This window comes from Amblyomma mixtum, chromosome 4, assembly GCF_055824585.1.
Source record: "Amblyomma mixtum isolate Tamu chromosome 4, ASM5582458v1, whole genome shotgun sequence".
Lineage (NCBI taxonomy): Eukaryota > Metazoa > Arthropoda > Arachnida > Ixodida > Ixodidae > Amblyomma > Amblyomma mixtum.
In genome coordinates, this window is record NC_143015.1 from 55941404 (window position 1) to 55966755 (window position 25352).

Genomic DNA, 25352 nt, shown 5'->3' on the forward strand with positions numbered 1-25352 from the left:
ACCTGCCATATGCGCTCAACCCCATTCTTATTCTTCTAGTTATTTCCTTCTCATGATCCGGATCAGCTGTCACTACCTGCCCTAAATAGACACATTCTCTTACTACTTCCAGCACCGCGCCATCAATTGCGAACGGCTGTTCTGTTGCTAGATTGTTGAACATTACTTTGGTTTTCTGCATGTAAAATTTTAGCCCCACCGTTCTGCTCTGGCTGTCTAATTCTTAGATCATGCTTTGCAGTTCACGTCCTGAGTGACTTAGCAAGGCAATGTCATCAGAGAATCGCAGATTACTTAGGTATTCTCCATTAACCCTTATCCCCAACTGTTCCCATTTCAGGCCGCAGAATACCTCCTGCAAACAGGGAGTGAATAGCATAGGCGAGATTGTGTCTTCCTGCCGGACACCTTTCCTTTTTAGAATTTTATGGCTACCTTTGTGGAGAACAATGGTAGCTGTGCAATCGTTATAAATATCTCCCAATATTGTCACATAACAGTCATCTACACACTGGAGGTTTCCACTGAGTCGAATGCTTTGTCGTAATCAATGAAAGCTATATATAAAGGCTGGTTATATTCTACGCATTTCTCTATAACCTGATTGACAGCGTGAATATGGTGAAAATGGTGGTAGCGTGAATTACTCCATCACGATGAAACTGCCGGGATAGAGAGATCAGTGCCTCTCGGCCTACTTGCACAAAGCAAATTAGGTCGTCTAGTTCCAAGTCTAGTTTTATTCGCAGTCTTCACTCTCGGTCGTTTCCGAGGAAAGGAGCAGTAATTGGCTCATTTTGTCGGTGGATACCTAAACTCCACTTGTGAGGGAATTTCTACCCCACCCCTTGGAAGAACAAGCAGAGCGAAAGTTAAATCCCCATTTTGCAGCTAGCGTTGGTGTTTTTCCTTGCCCTCTCCTATTTTCTATACCATTAAATCCCCTCTCCATTGCGTTTTGTGGATACCCACAAGAAGGAGTACAATTGAAAGAGGAAGTATTTTTTCATTGGCTGTGTTTGCATCTAGTTTTCGAATCGTGCTCTCGTGGATACGACTGAGTAAGTACTTAGTATTTGGTTGGCTAATAGGAGCTATTAGCAACGTACTTTTGCGTATGCAGCAGCATGCTGTCAAGCACTTGCGCATCCCTGTGCGCCACATTTCCCTATCTTCGAAGCATTTTTGGAAATAAAGCATGGAAGGTTGCAGTGGATTCCAACAAAACTGATCGCCGGAACTGAAGGGCTGCTTTATCACCTTCAGTTCCCCTCATTGTACAGTGCAATAATCGCAGAGGTTACTTTATAGGATGCCAAATTGGCAGAATGAAAATGCGCTTAGTAAAATCTCCTGCTGTAGTGACCACGTTGAGGGGGTAACCACGTGGCGTAACTGGCGCCAAGTTGTGGTCCAGCGCATAGTTTCAGCAGAACACGCTGGAGCAGGAGGCGATGATAACATCAGACACGCTCGCAGCCTATCTCTATTCTTCACAGGCAACAAAAAGCGGCCGCTGTGATGTCAGTGAATTCTCGCTATAATAGCCTTGTTCATTCCGGTTCGTCGCGGCGACAAACCTGCAGGCCATGCCTATGAATCAGGAAACAGGATAGCCAGAAATCGCTCACCGGACGCTTGCTGTAAGATGAAGGTTGTGGCGCTGTCTCCACTATGGTGCTTGTAGTGGCTGCAGTGCTGGACGACGCCTTACAGACCACTCCCAGTGCATTTTCCATGGAGGATCGTGGCGAGTCTGGCCATTCTGCAAGAGGGAGACCGTGAAGGGAGTTCATCACTATGAAGCAAGAAAAAGTACACCGGCTCCAAATGAGTTTTCTGTTTCCGAAAAAGAAGTCGTCACATCATTCCCTTTGCAACTCGTGGTTTGCTTGGTGCGATAATGTCAACCGGAAAAGTTCCAAGTTGTTTTTTTCTGACAGTCAGTAAAGGACACTTGAAAAAGCCATGTTTCGATATGATGCTCTTTAGACCAAATTTACAGACGTTTATGATTCAAAGAGAACTCTTCCTGCTTTTATACCATAATGGGACACTTTGGCGCCCATGCCTAAGAAAGCTTACATACAGTCATGTTCTCAATAGTGCTGTCAGCAGTTGCAAATCACTCTGAGTACTTTTGTCCCAGCTTGCTTGTCGCGTCTAGGACTTCCAATGCCTGTCAGAATGTTCATATTAAGCAGCAATTATCCTATGCTGTATTTAAAGCAACTAGTTCCGAGGAGGCACAGAGACCGACCTTGAACCTTTGCCTAGCAACCGCCGCAGCTGGCGGACGCCGCGCGCTCGCCGCGCTATCTGGCATGACGTCCCACCGCGCGCCTCCAAGCTAAGCCACTGCCGATTTTTTTTAATCAATTTATTCGATCTTATGCTAGCCGGTAACCGCTAAAGATTGCTGTAGCTGCGCGAACTGGAAAGCCTGGATTTGTGCGTGCGGTCTCTGACTGCTACAGCTCTAGACAACCCAGCTCTTTCTTGCAGGAAATTCTGATTACGGTTATACTCTGACAATCTTACGGCTGGTATCATTCTTTCCAGTCTCCCGTCCCAACTCCTTTTTATGCGTGCAAACTGTGACACAGGAGCACGTGTGGTCTTCATATGTGCAGCTACGCCTATGTAGATGTCGAAGGTTGTAAACGGACAACCGTGCATCAGACAGCTAGCACTGTAATACAAGCGTATCAATGTGAGGCCAGTTCACCAGCACAGCTGACCAAGTGGTTTGCAAGCATGCGCAACGACCGCTTTTTGTGCGCTTATTTGCGTTACAACAAAGCACAGAAGCGGAAAGCTCAATTTTAAGCATGGGCGTGGGGTTCCTGCTCGTAGATATAATATTTTCGCAAGTTAGCTCCATCACAAGGAGCAGCAGCACAGAAAAAGCAGCCACTACGCACGCTAGGTAAAGATTTGGCTGGCTGTACAGATCGACAGTAACCTGAGCAGAGGAGCCCTATTATATTCGTAAATCCTTTATGACCCCGAAGAGTACATGGAGCTCTCAGCGAGCTTCAATAAATCTCTGACCATTTAAATGCTATGGACTGGAACAAAGATATGTTGTCTGGACAAGCGACGGCGCGTAGCGATAGGTACAGCATATGTCAAAAGTTTGTAGCCCAGGGAGTTTGCTTCTGAGGCACACGGTCTGGTTCATAATGCATCTCCAGCGCTCCAAATTTGCCGAAGGTAAGAAGATTTCTGGTCCTGCCTCCTCCAATGGGTAGGACTACACGAATGTTACAGGAGTCCCACTGCGAGGCTTAGAAGCAAACCCCCTGGGCTCTAAACTTTTGACAAAGACTGTACCTTTCAGAATACAACAAAAACGTGTCGTGGCTACAAAAAAAAAATTGTTTTCCCCCTTGATAGTGCGGTATAATTCGTGTTAGCTACACGAAGTTTGATGGATCGGGCTAATTCGGGCATATAGGTCATTTTAAGAAGTGCTTCAAACAACATGGACTTTGGGAAGACAAGGACGAACGCTGTTTACAGCAGTAAGAGTCATTTCGTTACTGTCATCGTCAGCAGTGTCGATGGCAGAGTCAGTTACTCGATGAGGGATACTGACTACAAAGAAGGATGCGGAACTGGGCAAGATCATAGATGTGTTTAAGCACGCGGAAGTTCATAAGTTGAAGACACGGCTACGCGTAATAAAGTTTCATGAAAACCGCCTTTTTTATGGTTTGTGTGGGTTTAACGCCACGAAAACACTCGGGCTATGACCGTAGTGAAGGTCTCAGGAGATTTTGACCACTTGGGGTCTTTAACGGGCACTGACACTGCAGTTTCGGCGCTGTCGAAATACAGGTGACAGAAAAAGGATCTAGGGAACCGAGTAAAGCCATCGTCAGATAAATCCTGGCCTACTTGGTCTAAGGGTTGCCAACGGAGTTTATTATTGTGAAACAGCTAAGCAAAGTACTTCTCCTTAGGCAGCAGCAACTCGGTAGTTATTCTTGCGCAATGATTTGGAGAGATCGGCCCTAGTGAGAGGTAGTTTTCACTGGTACTGGTCGGCGTAAACGAAGGCGATAACTTCCAAACCACACCAGCGTACAGGCAATCCTTTAGCTTGCTTGTGGGATCTGCTTTCACATAAGCTTCAGTGTAGTGTAAGGGCCCTAGAAAAAAAAACTCCGGTATAAAGGCTGCGAACATTTCATAAACATTGTGGGGATACACATGAATCCCCTGCCCCATAGTAACGGCCGCGCGTAATTATCACGCGATGCTATGCGCGCGCCGTTCGGGAGGTTGCGAGGATGGGCACTCACGCCGCCTCCGCTTCCTTTCTCGCCCCGCCGCGACGCCGCAGCGAGGACTTTCCCTCTTTCTCCTTTCACAACGGAGAGACCTCCTCTCCACAGCCCGGGAAGAAGGCGCGTTTCTCCCGAGGCTCGCGGGTCTTCTGGCGGGAGCCGTGCACACGCACGGATCAGAGATCTGCCACGGAGACCGCTGCCCTTATCGCCCGGCCACCGTGTGTGACTTGACCGCCGCGGGCCGTGAGCGAGGAACCACGCGAGGTGAGCGGAACCTTCTTCCCCCACATTTTTGCGTGCGTTCTGCCCTTTGTGTTTTCCACCCTCGTACGCGAGAGGAACACTCGCCCTCGTTACGGCGGTTGTATTGTTGCTGCTGCATTGTATTGCTCGGGAGCAATAAACGCTCCTCCGAGTAGCATACTCGTGTTTGTCCCCTCTGGCCCGAACCCGCCGTGGTTGCGACTCACCGCACCGCGGGTTGGGGGTCACAGCTCTGACTGTTAGGGCTGGCACGCTGGTGCTAGAGAGCGACAACTGCTTCTAGCCCTTTGAGCGTTACTACAAGAATAACCCCCATATTCTTGGCGCCCAACGTGGGGCCAGAGGTGTGACAAACCGAGTGTCTGTGTGACCGACTGCCGACATACAGACTAGCCATGGCGGCGAGCGGGATTGACATCCAGTCCCTGCTGTGGTTGTCCAATACGGCTTCTCAGCAGCAACATCTTGGCACGGCAGTAACAACTACTGCAGGTGTGTTCCCAGAGGCTGACGCTAGCCCCTGTGATCTTATATCGTTTGAGCCGAGCGGTGCTTCACACGACACACCGGCTCAGACGAGCGGCGACGCTAGGCACTTCTCGCCAAGCTCTATGCCGCCAGGTAGGGAGAGCATAGCGCGACACGTGCAATCTTGCTCATCCCACCTGGGCCCTCAGCCAGAACTACCTGGCCAGGCCCAAGAGGCTGTGTTGCGCAACGCCTTGCGCCTCATAGAGAGCCTCACGGGTATCGTGCAGCACAACCTGCAAACACCCGCTCCAGCGGCGAGTCCGAGGCTAAGGGTGGACCTTCCCAGCTACGGCGGCTACCATGATTTTGTCAGTGCCAACGAGTACCTTGAGCGCATGCTGACCTACCAGCAGGCGACAGGGCTTTCCGATGGCGAGATTCTGGCGCGTGTCGTGCCAATCTCACTGACTGATCAGGCTGCCCGCTGGTTCCGCCTTACTGGCCATCGGTCTCGCACGATGGAGGAGTTCCGAGCGAGGTTTCGCGAGGAGTTCTTGCCTGCAGATTACGAGCGTCGTCTGCGGCGCGAGTTGGAGCTGCGTACTCAGCATCCGGACGAGTCGTTGCTTGAGTACGTGAGGGCGATGGACGAACTCTATCGTTTTGCAGACCCCTCAGCTTCGAACGGCGAGAAGGAAGAGCGTGTCACGCGACAAGCGCACCCTACCTTCGCAGCCTACCTACGAGGCGTACCGTTCAGGGGCTTGGACGAACTCGCCTCGGCAGCCAAGCGCATAAAGGCGGACATAATCGCCTCCCGCGCGTATCGGCCACCCCCGCCAGCGTCGCAGGCACTTGAGCCGCGATGCGCCTGGAACGGAGACACTTTTCGAAACCGTTCCCGGGGAGCCGAATTGGTTGCATTCAGTGACGGGCAACTGAGAAACGGTTGGGAACTGTCAGACCGAGCTCTCGCCCCGTACACGTATGCTATGCGGTCAGCACACGCTGCGCGTGGCCAAGGTATGCAGAATCGGGACCGACATACCGACCCGAGGACGCTAGACCAAAGGGCATCTGCGACGGTTCGCCCGGCAGGGAGGAACGGTCAGCCGGCGCGAGGTGACAACTGCCCCGCCCGGCAACGGCCGAATACCCTCTGCTACCGGTGCAACCAACGAGGGCACTACGCCCGGGAGTGCAGTCGCCCCGTGAACCGAGAGCACGCGCTTTCGGGAAACGAACGCAGCCGCCGGTGAGCAACGCTTCGCAACCGGCGGCGGCGTCAACAGCGGTGCTCAGTGAGTCACACGAACTCCTAGCCCCGCTGGCTTGTCGTTTGGAACCACCCAGCGACACGCCAGTACCGCTTATTGAGCTTACAGTGGCACAACGTAAGTTCATGGCATTGCTAGACACAGGAGCGAGCGCATCCCTGTTTGGCGACGAGGTATGTGAGCATCTCCGTCGGAACGGACTCCGACTGCGAGCGAGCAACCTCACGTTCCGATTAGCTAGCGGCACTGCGCACGCGAGCGGTGCCGCGCGGCTTGTGGTGCGGTGGGAGAAAAGAGTGAGGCGCCAGCGCTTCGCTCACCTCCCCGGCCTATCGGTTCCAGTTATTCTTGGTAGAGACTTCCTCGCCAAGACGGGCATTGTTATTGACGTCTGCAACGGAGGATATACGGAGCGAGCATGTGGCACCCTGAAACCTTTCGTTCAACCCCAAAAAGCGTCGAAAGCAAATTCGCTTTCCGATGCTTCGCGCGCAGACGTACGCAACGATCGCCCGAAAAAGAGCCTCGAAACACCTTCGGCCCGGCTGAAAAACCAGCCTGTCGACCGCGCCGAGAGGAAAAGCGCGGAAGGGAACCTCTCCCCTCCCGCGCGACCCCCTGTCCCCCCTGCGGTTGCACTCTGTGCCGCGGCGGCATGCAGGCCTCCCCACCCGCTGCTGGACAACTCAGACAGCTTGTCGGGGGAGGAAAAAGCGCGTTTGTCTCTGCTCCTAAACGAGTACGACGCCGTATTCACGGAGCGGCCTGGCTGCACTACGCTGGTTTTGTGTTGAGACAGGCGACGCTGTTCCATGGAAGTGCAATCCTCGGCCAGTCAGCTTGGCTAAGAGGAAAGCGCTCGATAACGCACTGGACGAGCTTCTCGATACAGGCGTTGTGGAACGATCAAACAGCCCCTGGGGGTTTCCAGTGGTGCTGGTGCCCAAAAAGGATGGAACAACCCGCCTTTGTGTGGACTATCGACGCCTGAACGAGGTGACACGGAAGGACGCATACCCACTTCTGAGAATTCCCTCGATAGTGTCCAATGTTGGTGGAGCGAAGTACTTCACTACGCTCGATGCTAGCAGAGGATACTTTCAGGTGGAGATGGCCCCCAGTGATCGAGAGAAAACTGCCTTCACTTGTCACAGGGGACTTTTCCAGTTTACCCGAATGCCGTTTGGCCTGGTCGGAGCGCCCGCGACGTACCAGCGTCTGATGGACCGTGTCCTAGGCGATGCAAGGTGGCACCACGCTCTTGCTTACCTGGATGACATTGTCGTGTATTCGGAAACCTTTGATGAGCACTTACGCCATCTCAGGGATGTACTGGAAAGGCTGAGGTCTGCGGGAATCACTCTGAACCCGAACAAGACCCAGATAGCGGAGACCCGAATAACACTGTTGGGGTTTACGCTAGACAAAGGACGCCTTCTGCCGTGCGAAGACAAGCTGCGGGCTATTTTGCAGTTCCCGTCGCCGGCAGATATAGGCGGACTGAGACGCTTTCTGGGGCTGGCGAACTTTTATCGACAGTTTATCCCAGATTGCGCAGCTCTGCAAGCCCCCTTAACAGCGCTGTTAAGGAAAGCTGTGAAGTGGCATTGGGGACCCGAGCAAGAGGCGGCACTACGCCATCTCACTTGCGCGCTCGCGGAAACCACAGAGCTAAGGCTGCCTGACCTGAACAGGGAATTTGTGATCCACACGGACGCTTGTGACCTGGGCTTAGAAGCAGTCCTGCTTCAAGAGCACGGAGGTAGCCTGAGACCGGTGGCGTTCGCCAGCCGCTCATTAACTCCCGCAGAGAGAAACTATTCCGTGACAGAAAAAGAATGTCTCGCGATTATCTTCGCTCTGCGGAAGTTCGACTAATATGTCGATGGAGTCGCTTTCGTGATTGAGACTGATGACATGGCACTCACTTGGCTGAGACGCCTAGGCGAGACGTCCGGACGCCTAGCGCGATGGGCGCTACTCCTCCAGCGTTACGACTTTACCGTGCGCTACAGGAGGGGCAAGAACAACGTGGTGGCGGACGCACTTTCGCGCGCGCCCGTTGACGGCTTGGGAAGTAACAACACTGCCCAATCCGCCGCGCCCGACAGCCAGAGCAGCGCGACTGCCGCGCAGCTCACACAACGCCCCGAGGGAAGGGACACCCCGCCTTCCCAGGGCGAAAGCGTAAACCACTTTGAGGGCATCAGTTCAGTGGTGAGCGTTTTCAGCAGAAGGGAGCTGTTGGAGGCACAGCGGGAGGATCCATTTTGTCGAAAAGTGTTCGACGGGCTCAGGGAGCCGGATGGCGTGGCCGCGGCGCACATGGAGGCAACTGGTATTGCTGTCCGTGCGGGGCGCTCGAACACAGCTGGTAATGCTGTGAGCGCGATGGATTCCTATCTGCTCGACTCCGATGGCATCCTGCTGAGATATATCCCCTCCGAGAAGGATACACACGAGTCCTTCAAGGTGGTGATTCCACGCACGTTGAGAGGAGCACTTTTACGCTGCTTTCATGACACGTGCATCGCTGGGCATGCGAGTGGCCCTAAGACTTACCTCAAGTTGTGCCGCCTCGCTACCTGGCCTGGCATGAAGCGGGATGCGATACGCTACGCCCGCTCATGCGACGTGTGCCAGAGGGAACGAGTGGCCTGTGGAGAACACCCTCCCCCGCCAACAGGCAGCCGCACCGAGACGCAAGGCTCGACAACAGAGCCCGGCGCCTCGTTACAACTTGCGCCCACGGCAGAAACAACTCTGACCAAAGCGCAGGGAGTAATTTCTCCTGCTTAATATGGACGGAACACCCCTTCCGTATTTCGCACCACGGCTTCCGGAGCAAGCACACGCTTTCTCGTCGGAAAAGACCGAGCGGGGTTAGACTAGCTAAAAAAAAAAAATGTGTAAATTGGTAATGTAACTAGAAAGAAAAGATAGCCTTGCAGCCTCAGGCCAGCCGTCACAGCGTGCCCGGAGAAGAGCCAGCGGACGCCGCAACGACCGTTGCTGCTTCGAACACCGAGAGCCAGGCCGTGTGGAGGGCGGCCGCATTCGAAAACCAAGAGCCGCTGTCACCACCGAGCAACCGTGCCGAAAAACAGCTTCCGGTCGGCCTCGGGACGAGCGAGCGAGAATTCGGAGAAACCGGGGCCTGTGTCTACCATGGCGAAAACTGCAGCAAAGAAGCCGCCTTGGAGTTCCCCGTGTCCCCGCGGCAGCGGCTTCGCCCGCAAGAGAAGCTTGGTGCCCCGCTGGGCCCGCCTCGCAAGTCCTCTGGGGCAGAGGGAAAATGGGTCGGCGCGCCTTTGTCAGCCCCCAACGAGAGGAAAAGAGGGCGAGCCAAGAGCAAGCGGTTCATCCAGCTGAGTGGGGGCCTGCTGTACGCTACGACACGGTGCGTAATTGCCCTGAGCCTGCCTGCCGCCCGCGTGTCCCGGCAAGGCTGCCTTGGCCGACTCACGGGACCTGCGGTCATCTACCCCCTTCAACCCTGGGCTCCACGGTCGTCCATGGCGGTCGTCTACACTGCCTTCCTGCCCTGGCGTCCACGGCCTTCGACGACGGCACTGCTGGCTGTGAGCTGAATCTTTTCTTAATTGGTTTTAAAGTTAAACGGCGTTTCGCCGGCCCCACTCGGTACACCCTTTTTGTGAACACGGCCACTTCTCGGCCGTAGGGAAGTTTTAAGGAGGGGGGGATGTGGGGATACACATGAATCCCCTGCCCCATAGTAACGGCCGCGCGTAATTATCACGCGATGCTATGCGCGCGCCGTTCGGGAGGTTGCGAGGATGGGCACTCACGCCGCCTCCGCTTCCTTTCTCGCCCCGCCGCGACGCCGCAGCGAGGACTTTCCCTCTTTCTCCTTTCACAACGGAGAGACCTCCTCTCCACAGCCCGGGAAGAAGGCGCGTTTCTCCCGAGGCTCGCGGGTCTTCTGGCGGGAGCCGTGCACACGCACGGATCAGAGATCTGCCACGGAGACCGCTGCCCTTATCGCCCGGCCACCGTGTGTGACTTGACCGCCGCGGGCCGTGAGCGAGGAACCACGCGAGGTGAGCGGAACCTTCTTCCCCCACATTTTTGCGTGCGTTCTGCCCTTTGTGTTTTCCACCCCCGTACGCGAGCGGAACACTCGCCCTCTTTACGGCGGTTGTATTGTTGCTGCTGCATTGTATTGCTCGGGAGCAATAAACGCTCCTCCGAGTAGCATACTCGTGTTTGTCCCCTCTGGCCCGAACCCGCCGTGGTTGCGACTCACCGCACCGCGGGTTGGGGGTCACAGCTCTGACTGCTAGGGCTGGCACGCTGGTGCTAGAGAGCGACAACTGCTTCTAGCCCTTTGAGCGTTACTACAAGAATAACCCCCATAACATAGACTCTTAAGCACAATTATACCAAGATACGTTTGGAATCGACAGGCGGGCGTCTGACTGCGAAAAAAAAAAATTGGCAGAGGCTTAGTTAAGCCCGGTAGGTTGCGAAACCAAACGAGGCCTTGGTGGAAACACCTTATATATAGACATCCACACGTAATCTTCTCTAAGAGAGAGCAAGGGAAGGAGAGAGAGAGCAGCAGCGGCTTCTCTAAGAGAGAGGAAGGGAAGGAGAGAGAGAGCAGCAGCGGTGTGGTTACCCTGGGACTGCGGCGACGAGCCGAGCTGGTCTCCAGTTTTCTATCCGCTTGGTGTGACGTCACCACAGCGAGCACCTCCTCGCGGCTGCGGCGCGCAGCACAGGTGCGCGGCGCGCCGTGGTTAACCTGGGACCGCGCCGACGAGCCGAGCTGGTCTCCAGTTTTTCCTCCGCTCGATGTGACGTCACTACGGGGGTCTTCTAAAGGTCAAACGTGGTTACCACCGGGACCACGCTGACGGCTCAAAACCTAGCGTAGTATTGCTTTCGCAATAAAACATTTGTCCCCTCTCCAAGCAAGTTCGCGAAGTGCTTCGGGCTTCCCAGCGCTGTGCTCTTTGAAGGCTACCGTGGATATAAACATTCGAAAAAGCGACCAGAAACTGCAAGCGTGAGCAATAATGATGTCTGAAATTTCAGAACTGCAGTTTTGTGCAATTGTAGATCACAAAAAAGTACACAATTGTAAAAGTGCCATCTTTACTACAATTTTGAGTTGCTCAAGCGTCATTGAAGGCATCTTTAACACAACATTACGAATGTGAAAGAATATTGAACTGAGGGATGATGGAGGAAAAATTCTAAGGAACAGGGAATGCAATGAATTAGAGGAGAGAGGGGGAAGCTATTAATATGAGAAGTACGAGAAAGCTTACAGAAATCACTTGGAAAGCGTGAGGTTTCCACATGTCTTCAACACTCACGTCCTTAATTCTATATGCGTGGCTCATACGAAACGTTCCAGCATATACCTTTCCTTCCAAATGTTTCGGTCGTGACAGGTTTACAACAAAATCCAAACTGCTGTTCATCCGGCATAGCCACTGAATCATGGCCTGCTGTACCGAATGCCAGCAGGTATATTCAGGGCACAAGTACTTCTAGTACTTTACCTCTACTTCATCGAGTACTTTTGCTGCCGTTTTTATATTGTCGTCTAGCCCCTCTAAAAACCTCTACTTTATCTAGTACTTTTGCTGCCGTTTTTATATTGTCTTCTAGCCCCTGTGAAACTTCCAATATACAGGGCATTTCACCTAAAACTTGACATAATTTTTCAAATAGGCTTTTCGATTTAGAAGCGTGCTGCTTTTGATATAGCATTTTCAGTGGTAATGCATCCGAAAACAGCAGAGCTGTGCTATTAGCAGGATGGTTAATATTTAAAAGTTAACTTTTTTACTCCTACTGTTAGGCTCCTTAATAATTGAGAGGCGTCTAGCCCACCGTAAATATTATCCGTATCAGTTTCTAGAATTTTGGTTTGGTTTATGGGGTTTAACGTCCCAAAGCGACTAAGGCTATGAGAGACGCCGTAGTGGAGGGCTCCGGAAATTTCGACCACCTGGGGTTCTTTAACGTGCACTGACATCGCACAGTACACGGGCCTCTAGAAAGCGCAACTACCACCGGAGCTGTGAACCAACAAATTTTGGCTATTTCGGCGAGTTACGTGCATTGAAAGAGTTCCTTTGCCTGCAGGCTTCTCGAAAGCGCAGGTATTTTGGCACGATGTACCCAGAATATGATGTGCCAAAGCACCGAGGGTAACCACCTTTTCGAAATTCTAAAAACTGATATGGATATCACTTAGGGTGGGCTACACGCCTCTCAGTAATTAACCAGCCTAGCAGTAATCTAGGTAAAAACTTATCTATTCAGCATTAGTTGACCAGCCTGTTGGTTAGCACATCTTTTCTGTTTGTTTGTTTGTTTGTTTGTTGGGTTTTATGGCACATAGGCAACTGAGGCCATCATGCGCCAAGCTCGGGGTATGAGGGAATTGTCCTGTGCATAATTTTATGGGAGTATTAAAATAATCTCCGGTGTAGAGAGCCTATAACATTGGTACGTGTTATCTATGAAAAAAAAAATTGTAAGTGGCTAATGATAAAAGCTTTAAGAAGGTCAGGCAGGCTCCGCGGCCATCCTTGGCTGGGCAAGGACGTTGAGCCTCCCAACCAACCAGATAAACACCTCAGTCCCTTTCTCAGGAATGAGAAGTTGGCTGAAGTGCATCTTAAGGTAAAGTGATGCAGTGGATAAAAATTTAGAGACTGTTGAGCAGACCTGCTTCTCTTAAAAAACCAAACACGCAAGCTGTGTTAACAATTGCATCTTCTGCCAACAATAACATCGGGTGCATAGGAATGTAGTGATTATAAAACTGTGTAAAATACTTTTTTCTTAGTTTTTCTACTTTTTTAGATGTCAGTAAAAAGTGATTTACTGTTAATTCCTCTCCACACTTCTCACAAAGAGGTTTTGCTTGTTTTGTCAATGTTAGATGTGTATGTTCTATACGAAGCCGGCAGAGAATTACTTCTTTAAAACGTTCCTGGTGAGTGCAAGACTTCCATTCACCTAAAACTGGCTTTATCAAATGTAGTTCGTTATTTACTTCATTGTTCCAAGTTAACTGCCATTTTTCCTTAATCTGCTGTGTACTAAGTGCATGTAATCATTAAAGGGTTTGTTTAATTTGTTTATTTGCTTGCAACGGGCTTTAGCAGCACACAAGTCTGCTCTCTCGTTGCCTTGAATTCCAATATGGCTTGGTACCCAGCAGAGTTTTATGTTTTGTCCTTGAGCTATGGATGTTGTTATGTTGTGTATGAGGTCACCAATTAGTGGACTGATTGCATTTCTTGAGTGGAGGGCTCTAAGTACACTTAGTGAGTCTGTGTATATAATACTGTTTGCGAGGTTCTCGTTTACTATTTTTTTTATGGCTAGAGAGATGGCGTGACATTCGGCAGTGAAGATGGATGTACACTGCGGAAGCCTTACTATTTTATTCCAATCCCCTTGTACCACTGCACTTCCAACATAGAGATCTGTTTTTGAACTATCTGTGTAAAATGCTGTGAAAGTACTGTACTTTTCCTCAAGTGCGTGAAATTCTTGTAATATATGTTGTTGTGGAGTTTGTTTTTTTATGGAACTGTGTAAGGGTGAAATCGCAGACTGCAGGGAAATTGTACCATGGTGGCAGTGGATTTCGTCTTTGCGCAATACCAGGCAATGAGTTTAGTACGCCGAGATCCTGGCATCACCTCTTCAAATCGCAGTAGTAGTGGTCTGGTAGCTTGCGGTTTGTTGTTAAAGAGAATTCTAGATGGACACTTTGTGGCTATAGGATAACATAGATGTTTCTGCAGTGACCGGAGTTTTAGGGATGTACGAGCATGTGAGCATGGCTCTTCTGTGTGTAAGTGATGGTTCGTTAGTTTCTACACGCAGACTATTAATGGGCGATGTCCTGTATGCACCAGTGAAGAGACGTAAACCTAAGTTATCTACTTGATCCAGTCGTTTGAGATACGACGGTCTCGCTGACCCGTACATGATACAACCATAACCTAAGGTAGAGCGCACTACAGAGCGATAAATTTGTAAAAGGCAGGTCCTATTGGAACCCGTGTTTTCGCGAGAGTACCTTAAGTATGTTCATGGATCGAGAGGCTTTCTTTTTGAGTCACATCTTTTCTGTATTCTGATGTACTGCACTGCTGACAATGCTATTCTGAAAAAGTGCTCTTATAACTGAAAAAACCTATTTCTAAAAATTGTGTAAACTTTTAGTTGAAATATCCTGTATTACTCAAATGCTCAGATTAAGAGGATTGCACGAGTTTCGGAGGTACCGATGGCGGAACAGAGCAACAAACTTAATGTTCCATATGCTTAAACACCTTAGTTTTCCGAAATTCGTTCCACAGCAACTGCACGACATCCGATAAAAATTGCGCGAAGTCTTAGGTGAAACACAGTCTATTACTCAAATGATCAAAGCGAGTCGATTTCACGGGTTTCGAAGGTAGCGAAGGTGAAACGGAGCATCTCAATACAAGTTCCATATAATACAACACATAAGTTTTCAGAAATTCATTCTAAAGCAACTGCACGAATTCCGATAAAATATATGTAAAGCCTTAGGTGAAAAACGATGTATTACTGAAATGCTCAGAGCAAGTGGATTACACCTGTTTCAAAGGTAGCGACGGTGGAGCGGAGCATCACACTTCATGTTTCATATCTTACCACGCATAAATACCTCTTCCCAAGTTCATTTTAAAGAGTGCGCGACACCCCAATCTCGCTGCTTCAACACAAGTTACTTACCCGGTTTATGCAAGAGCTTCAAATAATGTTGGTGCAGCCATCGCCGAGTCATCTTCAGGAGGAGGCGCTCATGTTCGGGTCGCTGCGGTGCCGACTGGTACCAGGGGTCGGCCTGGAAGAAGGAAAACGAAACTTTGGACACCAGTGCCAAGTTAAACTGATGAAACAAAACAAGCGCGAAACCTAAAGTGCTTAGTGCTAAGGCAGGACAGGCAGCGTCTGGCAAGGAGGCATAAGCTTGGCGCTTTCACGCAGCTTAGTTACAAAGTTTGAAGTTTTCGGCTTCAGACCACTATAAACTTAGGACATGACGTTGGAGAATGAGAGCAGGAGCTCGTAGCCACCGATATTCCGTAGCCTCTGGAAGCCCCATTCATGCTTAGGCACTCGGAGGGCCTTGAATGTCCAATTTTTCGTACTTCATAGGTGCACACCAAAAGGCAGGCGCAGATTTCTGCGCCTCCAAACACTTATAAATGAAGGCGCCTGGCATTTTCCTCCTGCCTATGGAAAAAAAAACGCGGGAAAAGCCTTGTCATTTTGTTCCGGAGTGCCGGGTTTCACATTACAAAATTGCAAGTGGGTTACGACGGAGGAGAAAGTGAAGCGCTTGAACTTTCGAGCGCCCGCGTTTCGTTTTAAGAGGCTTTGATGTCGCACGCAGCATGCAGTGCGTTTCCCAATTGAAATATTGAAAAAATCGGGGGGCACTTAGGCTCTCTAAAGTGCGTAGAGGCGAAAGCGTTTTCCGCACCACTTTCACTGCCTCTGTGGTACTGGTGACGTCACCACTGGATGAAGTCACACCCAATATTTGAGGAATTACTAGTGACTAATTACCAATCATGACTCTTTACTAATTAGTAAATAAATACTGATCAGTGACTAATTAGTAATTAATGAAGCTTAAGCTTCGCCTTTAGGAGTGGAACGCGATAGCGTTTTGCAGCGCTGCGAGGGACTCCACGGTTGGAAACAGGTTGGAAACACCTTTGAACGCAAGGCATTTTTGAGGAAAGGAAATGGCGCAGTAATTCTCTGTCATCTCCGTGGACACCTTAACCGCACCATGTAGGAAGGCAGGAAGTGGGAGAGAAACAAGAATTAGAAGAGGTGGGTAATGAAGAAAATGAAAATTATATTTGAAGAAAGGAAATGATGGAGTAACTGTCTCACATATCTTGGTGAACACCCGTCACCCGTTTGATGGACAGCTATAGTGCGAGTTTTAGCCGACGGTATGAGCTATTACAGGATTCCGCCCTAAACTTGTTTTCAGACAAAAACTGTCTTACATACCTCGTTGAACACCCGAACCACGCCGTGATGAAAGGGATAAAGAAGAGAGTGAGAAAAGAAATTAAGGAAAAAAGGGCTGCGCAAAAAGGGGGTCCCTGGAAAAATTTCGACTACCTTGGGGACCTGTAGCGTTCACTAAATCGACAGCATACTGCCGTGTTTTGCGTTTCGCCTCCATCGAAACGCGGCCGCCGTGGTAGGGTTCCAGCACGGGTACTCCAACTGCATGCAGTGCAATGCGGCCGACTCCGCCGGGATTCAATTCCGTGACGTTCCAAATACCTATTAATTCCTTCGTGTGAGTAGGTGAATGCGATTATATATAGTTTGTGGGTGAATGCGATTATAAATAGTTTGAGTGCTGTAACTGGCACTCGCCTACGCAAATATCTGCATTTCTCTACTAGTTGGCCACTATAAACCACCTGGCTGGCCAACAATAGTCAACAACAGGCAATCCATAATTTTTCTACGGGCCATTCACCACTGCAGAATAATGCATCAATTCTGTTCAGTTTTTCCGAGTGCAATGCTGGCTGGATGTCTTGTCGCTTTCTCACCTTGCGTACCTGCCATCGAATACGCAATCGCTGTAGTGAAACGAAGACTCAGTGGAGTGGAAGTGGTCCAAACGCGACGTAGGTATTCCACACGACCTAGTCAGCTTCAACGCCTCGTCACCTGCGGAAGATAACCTGTCGTAAGACTCCATTGTGGCTAGTGTAGAGGCATAATCACGGGAACGGATCAAAAGCCCTAAGAAAAAGGGCAGGAATCAACGACGGACCCACAGGTGTTTTCTTTCGTTTCCGATTGATTTTGTCCCATGCCATTACTTCTAGTGACGTTAGTTGGGAGAGATGTCATGGTGACTGTGATGGAAACCCGCCAACTTACTGGGCCTTGTCCGGCCAAGGTTGCTCTTCCCGACTGACCAGCCAGTAATTTAATTGCCACCTACCACGGTGCGCAGTTTTTTCACTATCCGGTGGGTAGGTTGGGATGACACCTCACGGTCACGTCGCCTGGGTGGCTTACTTGCCTCCTAGGTTGCTCCCTGGGAACTGCCTACCAGTGTTATGTGCGTGATTTTTTGCTCACAACGCCGAGGTCGGATTTTCTGTAGAACGGGGCCTTTAACTCTATTGCGCTAAATTGGTGTGGATGTAAACACGTGCAGTTAAAATCGCAGGCTTTCATCGCCTTTTTCTTGCCTTGCTGGTCACAGCAACTTGAAGCTGCGGAACACGCATTCGGTTGTTCTAGAAATGTGTTTTGCCCTGGGTGGAAGCCATGCGCAGGATTCCGCTTTATACCAGCATCTAGCGATAGCTGATAACCATTCCTTGCCTGCAACGCCAGACCATTTATATTCCTTCTTTTTAAATACTTGTATATGAGCCGCTCAGAATTTCATGTACCCCCTTAACTGCTCCATGTTATTCAGAAAACACAAAAAATAAAAGATGTTGCTAAGTATTTACTGCCCCAATTCTCCGAATTGCAAATGAAAGGCCAACAACAAACTCTTCAACAACCAATTTGTTAAAATACTCGCGAACAAAACCAAGAAAGAAACTGGAAGGAATAATTATCAGACATCCAAACGAACCTGAACATGCAACCAAATAGCAGGCGTAAAAAAAACCATCGCTCTATTAAGGTAGCTTTTAGCGCGCTATTTTTACATGCCTTATTATTGTAGCGATGCTTCGCTGAGTTCATTGTCGTTAAGTTAGAACTTGGTGCCTCACCTAACGCACTGAGGCAGAATGGCATCCTGAAAGGGTGTGTTGGGAATTATTGCCCATAAGCAGCCAATGACATTGTGCCAAACGCATTATGTTGAGTTATGTGGATTCAAAATTTTAAACTACCGCATACTCTTTGAGCAGTTATACATTTGTGTGATCAGTCACATCACCGATCGAGCTGTTCACAAGTGTACACTCAATTGACGGGTGCAACACGTAAAGTCATTGTCAAAAATATGCAGCCCAAGGTGTTTGCTTTCCAAGCCGTGCAGCGGAGATCTTAAACACATTTGACAATAATAAGTTCGGGAGGGTTCAGTTACGTTGCGGACTTAAGGTTCAGAAGCAGACCGCTTGGGCTTCATACTTAAAAAAAACTCTACGTCTGCGGGGCAGAAGAATGCGCCGTAGTCTGTACCCAATGGCAGCACATGCTGCTGCTAAGCCTCAAACGCCAAACAAGCTGGAAAACAGACGCCTCTTTGGTTTCCAGGTTCCAGACTCCCACAACTGCCAGAGTTTTAGCATCTGGCACTGATCCAGGAATCGCCTGAGGAAGCTAATCAGCCAGCCTAGTTTCCAGTCTAGTCTTTTGGTCAATGGAGGCTGTGCTTGGTTTTCACGGAAGCAAATGCTCAGTATATCACTCATTTTGCCAGCAGATATCTTAGTCGCGCTGAGAGGTTTCGCTTTATGTCTTTATGGGGGTTTAAAGTCCCAAAGTGACTAAGGCTATGAGGGACGCGGCGGTGGAGGGCTCCGGAAAATTCGACTACCTGGGGTTCTTTAACGTGCACTGACATAGTACAGTACATGCGACTCTCGAATTTCACCTCTATCGAAATTAAACCACCGCGGCACGGATCGAACCTGCGACTTTCGGTCTGCAGCCGAGCGCTATAACCACTGAGCCGCTGCGGCGGCTCGCGCTGAGACAGAGGTGTGAAATGTTATGATGTGATAGCTTTAACAGGTCCCTTCAGCGACTTGCCATCTTTATTTGAAACTCGAAAACATGAACACTGTTCTCTTCGATGCAGGTCCCGCACTCGAAGACTGCATTCTGCTATCGTGACACCTGTTGGGACAATGGCGTACAGCAGATAGCGGCCTTTTTTTGGGGCCGCTGCATGCCGGCGCCACTAGGACGCGTCAATCAAAGAGGATATGTAGCGTCGACAATTGCTACTGGCCTTATTACTACACCCGTAATGGAAAGTCTCTAGTTATATGTATGTTCGTTAGAATATAGTGTTAAGATACCACTTAAGATGAAAGTCCACATGACATACATTAAAATCTCCGTTATACCACAGCCGTGAAAGCGTGCCTGCATGGCGTAGGGGGAGCGTGTAACCCTGGGGACGCATGTAGTTGGTTTTTAAAGTTATATCATTTGAGACATGCGGTAACCTTTACTTTGCATTAGATATGATATTTCTTAATTAGTTTCATTCCACAGACACACCTGCGGCCACTTGTAATTTGGCGTGAGTTTCACTGGACAAGGCCGCCGACGGGACACCGCCCCTTTTACTACAGAGCGGGAGTCTTAACACACTGCGTTAAAACCACTACCGCCGACTAAAAGGTCCACCTGCGAGCTTGTGTTTGCATTCGCGTTATACACGCGTCTTGCACGGACCACGTCCAGTCACCGCCTCTTGGACGGGCTACACATCAAGCACGACTACCACATTGAGGAAAGGGACAGAGTGCTAGAACTCTGGAGGCGGGCCCGCTGGGTCCGACCCCTTCCCGCATCATGTCCAGAGATGACCATAGCGGTCATCGCCAGGCGGCCGCGGAAGCGTTGGCGCAATGCTACGGTAACCAACAACACGTGCATTACGTGGACGTTGCCGGCCAACACCACGGGGGGTGGTACACGGCCGCAGTCGTACACAACACAAACACAGTTAACGGGCTCACTTTTAAAGTCTACAGTGCAACACACGCGAAGGAGATGGCCTTTGCTCTGGCTCTCACTAATCCCAAGTCGAAACATACCACCGACTCGCGAGGGGCCTGTCGGAACTATGAACTGGGCTGGCTACCCCGCTTGCCTGGCGCATACTGCAAAAAAAAAGAAAATTCATGGGGGCACTTTATTGACTTAGAGTGCGGTGAGGCGAAAGCCTTAAGCGCAGTGTTGCTGCTTGTGTCACTGATGTGTGGTTAAGATGTTAAGCTTCGCCTCTAAGAGCGGAACGCGACAGCGTCTTACAACGGTGCCAGAGAGTCCATAGAACGCCATCGCCCGTTCGGTTCTACGCCTTGCTCGTCGGTAAATTGGTTTTTGAGGAAAGGAAATGTCCTAAATGGGAAGCTTAAGCGTCATTAATTAGCAGATGAGGGAGGGCAGAAGAGATTCCCCAGACACTCACAGGAAATGATTGCGTCCACATGGACCAGTGCACAGTATGTGTGGTGTGGTGCGTTGAACACTAGACCCATTTCAAGATTTTGACTACCATCTACAGCCAATGTGTTATGCCTGTAAACATTTCATGCTTACTCTACTCTCGGTTACAGGAGAGGCAGAGATTTTTAATCCCATGACATCGTTGTGCTCATTATTGATATGAATGGGACCAACGCGCGATATATGTCTCTGATATCTCGGTGGACACCTAAAACTCGAAGTAACGGGAAGGGAGGAAGATGGGAGTGGGAAGCGAGGATCATGGGAGTGAACGAAGACACCGTATTCACTAGACGCGCCTTTGTTCATTCCAAACCATTGAGCTGGCACGGCGGAGTGGTAGCGTGCTCGTCTCGCACTCCGGAGACCGGGGTTCGATTCCCAAGCACGGCCAATTTCCTACTCGGTTTTATTTATTTATCTGGTCTGACTAGAAAGGTTAATTAGGCTTAATTGCCTCTAAGCAATTAACTAAACACAGTCCCACTTACTTGGAGCATCACTATACGATCCCTTTAATTGGTTGCATGGTTAGTAGCCAAAGTACAATTGGCCCCGTTTGAAATTCGCGCACTGTGACGTCACGACTGTTTCGACCAATTGAAAAGCGTGACATTTCTGTCGACAACTGCTGCTTACAACGATGAGGCATTAAAGGCTTCCGCCTTAATAAAGCTGCCGATGCGAACATCCAACTCCACGTAACCTGATTTGGGCCCCTGGTCACCAGGGACTCCAGGGAAACGTTCTTTAACGTCGCCAAGCAACTAAGGCTATGAGGGACGCTAGGTACTTTAATGTGCACTGACATCGCAGAGTACAGGGGCCTCTAGAATCTCGCCTCCATAGAAATTCGACTGCCGCGGCCGGGATCGAACCCGCATCTTTCGGGCCAGCAGCTGAGTGGCGTAACCACTGAGACATCGCGGTGGGTTGATGTGAAGTAAATACACAGTAACTGTCTCGCATATCTCGGTGGACACCCACAGCCTCCGATTATAGGTCGGCGGTTCGAATCCCTGCCGCAAGCTCGGCTCCAAGTTAACCAGTAAAATTAGGCCGCACAAAACACCGAATCGTTTAACGCCACTCGGAACATTCTGCGGCAGACGGCCGGAATGAGCGTCGGTGCCAACTACGACACCGTTAGCTTTTCGACCGAACGAGCTGGAATAACCTGTCGCGTAAACGATAGGGTGGGACGCGTTAGCTGGAAACAAGCTTTTAGTGGCGTTCGTGCTCCTACCTCACAGCGCTGTTCAGGCTCCCACCTGCAAATCAAGTAATGCGTCTTGTCTAAATATTTGGCTTGATTTATGGGGTCTTAACATCCCAAAGTGACCCAAGACTATGAGGGTGCGCCGCGTTGAAGGGCTCAGGAAATTTCGACCATCGAGAGTTCTTTAACGTGCATTGACATTGCGCAGTAAACGGGCCTCTAGAATTTCGACTTCATTGAAATTGGCCTCCGCGGCCGGGATCGAACCCGCGTCTATCGGGTCAGCAGCCGAGCGCCGTAACCACTGAGCCACCACGGCGGGCACGCTGGCTGTTAGTGCTGCGTGAGAAGGAGAGCGTCCCTTACGGACAGAACCGTCAACATCAGCACCGGCTCAAAACACACAACGCAAGTGAAGATGGGCACGAGAGGCACTCCGCAAGGGGCAGTACTATCCCCACTTCCGTTAACATTGCACTCCTAAATCTCCCACCTCTTCTCAATCAGGTACAGGGCATACGCCACGCCCTTTACGCTGATGATATAACCATCTGGACAACCACGGGAAGTATGGGAATGATTGAAGAACAACTACAAACCGCGGCGACAACAGTTCAAAATTATGCCCGGGTGTGTGGACTAACGTGCTCACCCGAAAAATCCGAATTGATAGTCTTCCGTCAACACAAGAATGAAGACACCATCAATATCCGCGTATAACAACTCACCCATCAAGGAAGTTCAGACCATGAAGATACTGGGTCTGTACATAAATAACAACGGCAACAACCTTCTTGCCCTCCAGAAACTACGCCTCGTGAGCGAGCAAGTCGCCAGGATGATCGAAAGGATAACGACGCGCCAATCGGGGATGCGAGAAGACGATACTCTGCGACTGGTGCAGGCTTTCGTTGTAAGCCGCGTCGTCTACGTAGCGCCCTACCTTCGCCTTAAGAAGCGTGACATCAAAAACCTCGACATCATAATCAGAACTGCCTACAAGAAGGCCCCGGGACTCCCTCTTGCGACATCGACGGACCGGCTCTTGCGACTGGGTGTGCACAACACGATCGATGAGCTGATAGAGGCACACCTTACGGCGCAGGTGGTACGGCTCTCCACAACTCGAACTGGCCGACAAGTCCTGAGTGATTTAAACATCAATTGCCCCCGACAGCTAGACACCAAAACCGACATCCCAGCCTCATGGAGAGGACAACTCAAGGCAGCTCCACTACCCAGGAATATGCACCCTGATTTTCACCAGTCAAGACGACAAGCACGAGCCGAAGCCATGAAAAGACACTACGGTGGGCGCGAGGGCGTGTTCTATGTCGATGCTGCGGGTCCCGAGCAGGGAATGACGGCCGTCGCGGTAGTGCACCAAAATACAACAGTCGACGGACTAGTACTGGCTAGCCAGGACATACTGGCTGCGGAAGAAGTGGCGATTGCTCTAGCTGCAACACACACTAGCTCAATATACATTCTCACAGATTCACAGACAGCGTATCGCAATTACCTCAGGGGCAGGGTCGCACCGCTAGCAGCTAAAATCCTGCAAGATAGCTACATCCGTGGCTACCAACCCACACACAAACACTTAATATGGGTACCAGGTCACCAAGGCATCCCAGGGAACGAGAGCGCACATGCCTCAGCCCGAGCATTTCTCCCCCGGGCACCCAGTGCGGATGCCGTGGAACCTCCTACCCCACTACTAACTTACAATGACATACTTCAGCACTTAAGATTATCCCGTCGGGTCTACCCTCCGCCGGCTAAGACACTAGATAAAGGGGAGGAACAACACCTCCGAAAGCTACAGACCAACACTTACAACCACCCACGAAGACTACATGCCATAGACCCGGAGTCATTTGACTCACAATGCAAATTCTGCGGGGAGAAGGCGGACCTGTACCATATGGTATGGGCCTGCCAACGAAATCAGGCGATCACTGTTAATAACCAGCCAACGCAGGAGGTTTGGGAGGCAGCTCTGTCCAGCTCGGACGGAAAGAGTCAAAAGCAACTCATCGAAAGAGCCCGGACAGCAGCCTACGCCAATGGGGTTCCGGACTGAGAGCTCCAACCACGGCTACAACCTCCTAAACCATTTCATTAAAATATTTTCACCACCAAGGAGAGCGTCTTCCCCGGGTCAGTCTCAAGGCATCGCTGATAACTGAGCCTCAATATTCATCCCAAGTTCGCTGCCTGGCCACGAACGGTAAGCTCTAAGAAAGTGCATAATAGGAAAAGAAACCATGGAGCGCACCGAACGCTGAAACGCAAGATGCTGTCACGTACTACGTTACCTTGCATCGAACGCCGAACGCGGCCACGATTGCACCTGCGCTGACTCCGCTTCGTGTCGGCCTCCGCCTAATCTACGTCATCGTTGTGGTAGAACAAGGAAAGGCTAGGAAATGTCTCCAAAGCTACCTTCTTTGTACCACGGGGTCGTCGCAAGAGTATTAAGAAGTCTGGATCCTTCTGTACTGTTATTTGCCTGCGGAAACCGCGAACGCAACCGAGTTATTGACTCGAACGCAACCAAGAAAGTCGTATATCTTGTCTGTCGACACGCGGTTACAGGGTGCTGAAGGCAGCACACAACGCTGGTAGGGACGCCACACCGAAAAGCCCAGAGCTGGCAACGCTATACCAATATCTATGTTTGGGCCGTAATAGACAGAATAAGTGCAATTGTTGTTCTCCTAATTACGCGAGCAGTAAGAGGGAATCAGGAAAAGCACAGAAAAAAGGAAGGTCGAACCTGGAGCACAGCGTCGCTTCCGGGCCCTTGTGTTGAGCCTCGGTAATTTCTCGGAGAGGAAGGCGGAACGCTTGCCTGGCTCGTTGTGGTCGGAGCCTGCGGTCTGGAGGTGAAAGAAAGCGGAGAGAGGAGATCCGCAGGGTGCAGTGCGAAGCAGGTGTTTCCCTTTTAAAAGACCAGCGTCGGTAGGTGACGACGACCCAGGAGCAGAGCACAGCTGCGCGACGCCGTATGCCACCACTCGCCTCCAGTTCTGGTCGAACACTGTTCGTACACGCCAGCAGCGAAAGGTTTTATCCGCCTGGTCACGTGGCCTGCGTTTGCTGAAGGTGCATTGGACACGCGAGGAGGCATCCTCCTCTCAACGACGCCAACTGTATCTAGCGACGCCAGATTCTGTGTTCTCCCTGTCGGCGAAACTCTCAGGGTGCCCTTCCCTTACGGTGGCTTATACTAGCATATTTCTGTTTGTAAATTGTGTATATTGCCACCCTCCCCCCTATTATTTCCTTCTGTCGCTCCTCTCTTTGCTTCCTCATCGCTCTCCTTCCTGTCCTTTTACTCAGGTTAGCCGCAGCTGAGATGCGTCGACTCGACCCATACTTCTCCCACCCTACTTTCCTTCGAGCCCGCTACCCCGACCATTTCATCTCCTCCTGCAAGCTCTGTGGGAAACCGGGAGACATTATACACACCTTTCTCACATGCCCTACCTTCCCACAGCCTTTATCCCCAACCACGGCGGAGTCATGCTGGGAGACACTCCTAGCCAGCTCCGCTGCTGCTGACCAGCGCTG

At 50.6% G+C, this 25352-nt stretch overlaps 1 protein-coding gene across 2 annotated transcripts in view; it reads right to left on the reverse strand.

Moving 5' to 3' along the window:
• LOC149346533 (uncharacterized) overlaps window positions 1-24887 on the reverse strand; it is a 34006-nt gene extending 9119 nt beyond the window's left edge. Inside the window, exons 1-4 of one of the 2 annotated variants that reach the window (XM_089585405.1) lie at window positions 24556-24886; window positions 16936-17056; window positions 15077-15188; window positions 1632-1765 (exon numbers count right to left, since the gene is read on the reverse strand). In XM_089585405.1, the coding sequence (XP_089441531.1) occupies window positions 1632-1765; window positions 15077-15128 (186 nt within the window). In that variant the 5' untranslated portion in view covers window positions 15129-15188; window positions 16936-17056; window positions 24556-24886. Of the gene's footprint in view, window positions 1-1631; window positions 1766-15076; window positions 15189-16935; window positions 17057-24555 lie in introns of both variants that reach the window. The other variant, XM_089585406.1, reaches the window with a different exon arrangement.
• Window positions 24888-25352: the final 465 nt, after the last annotated feature.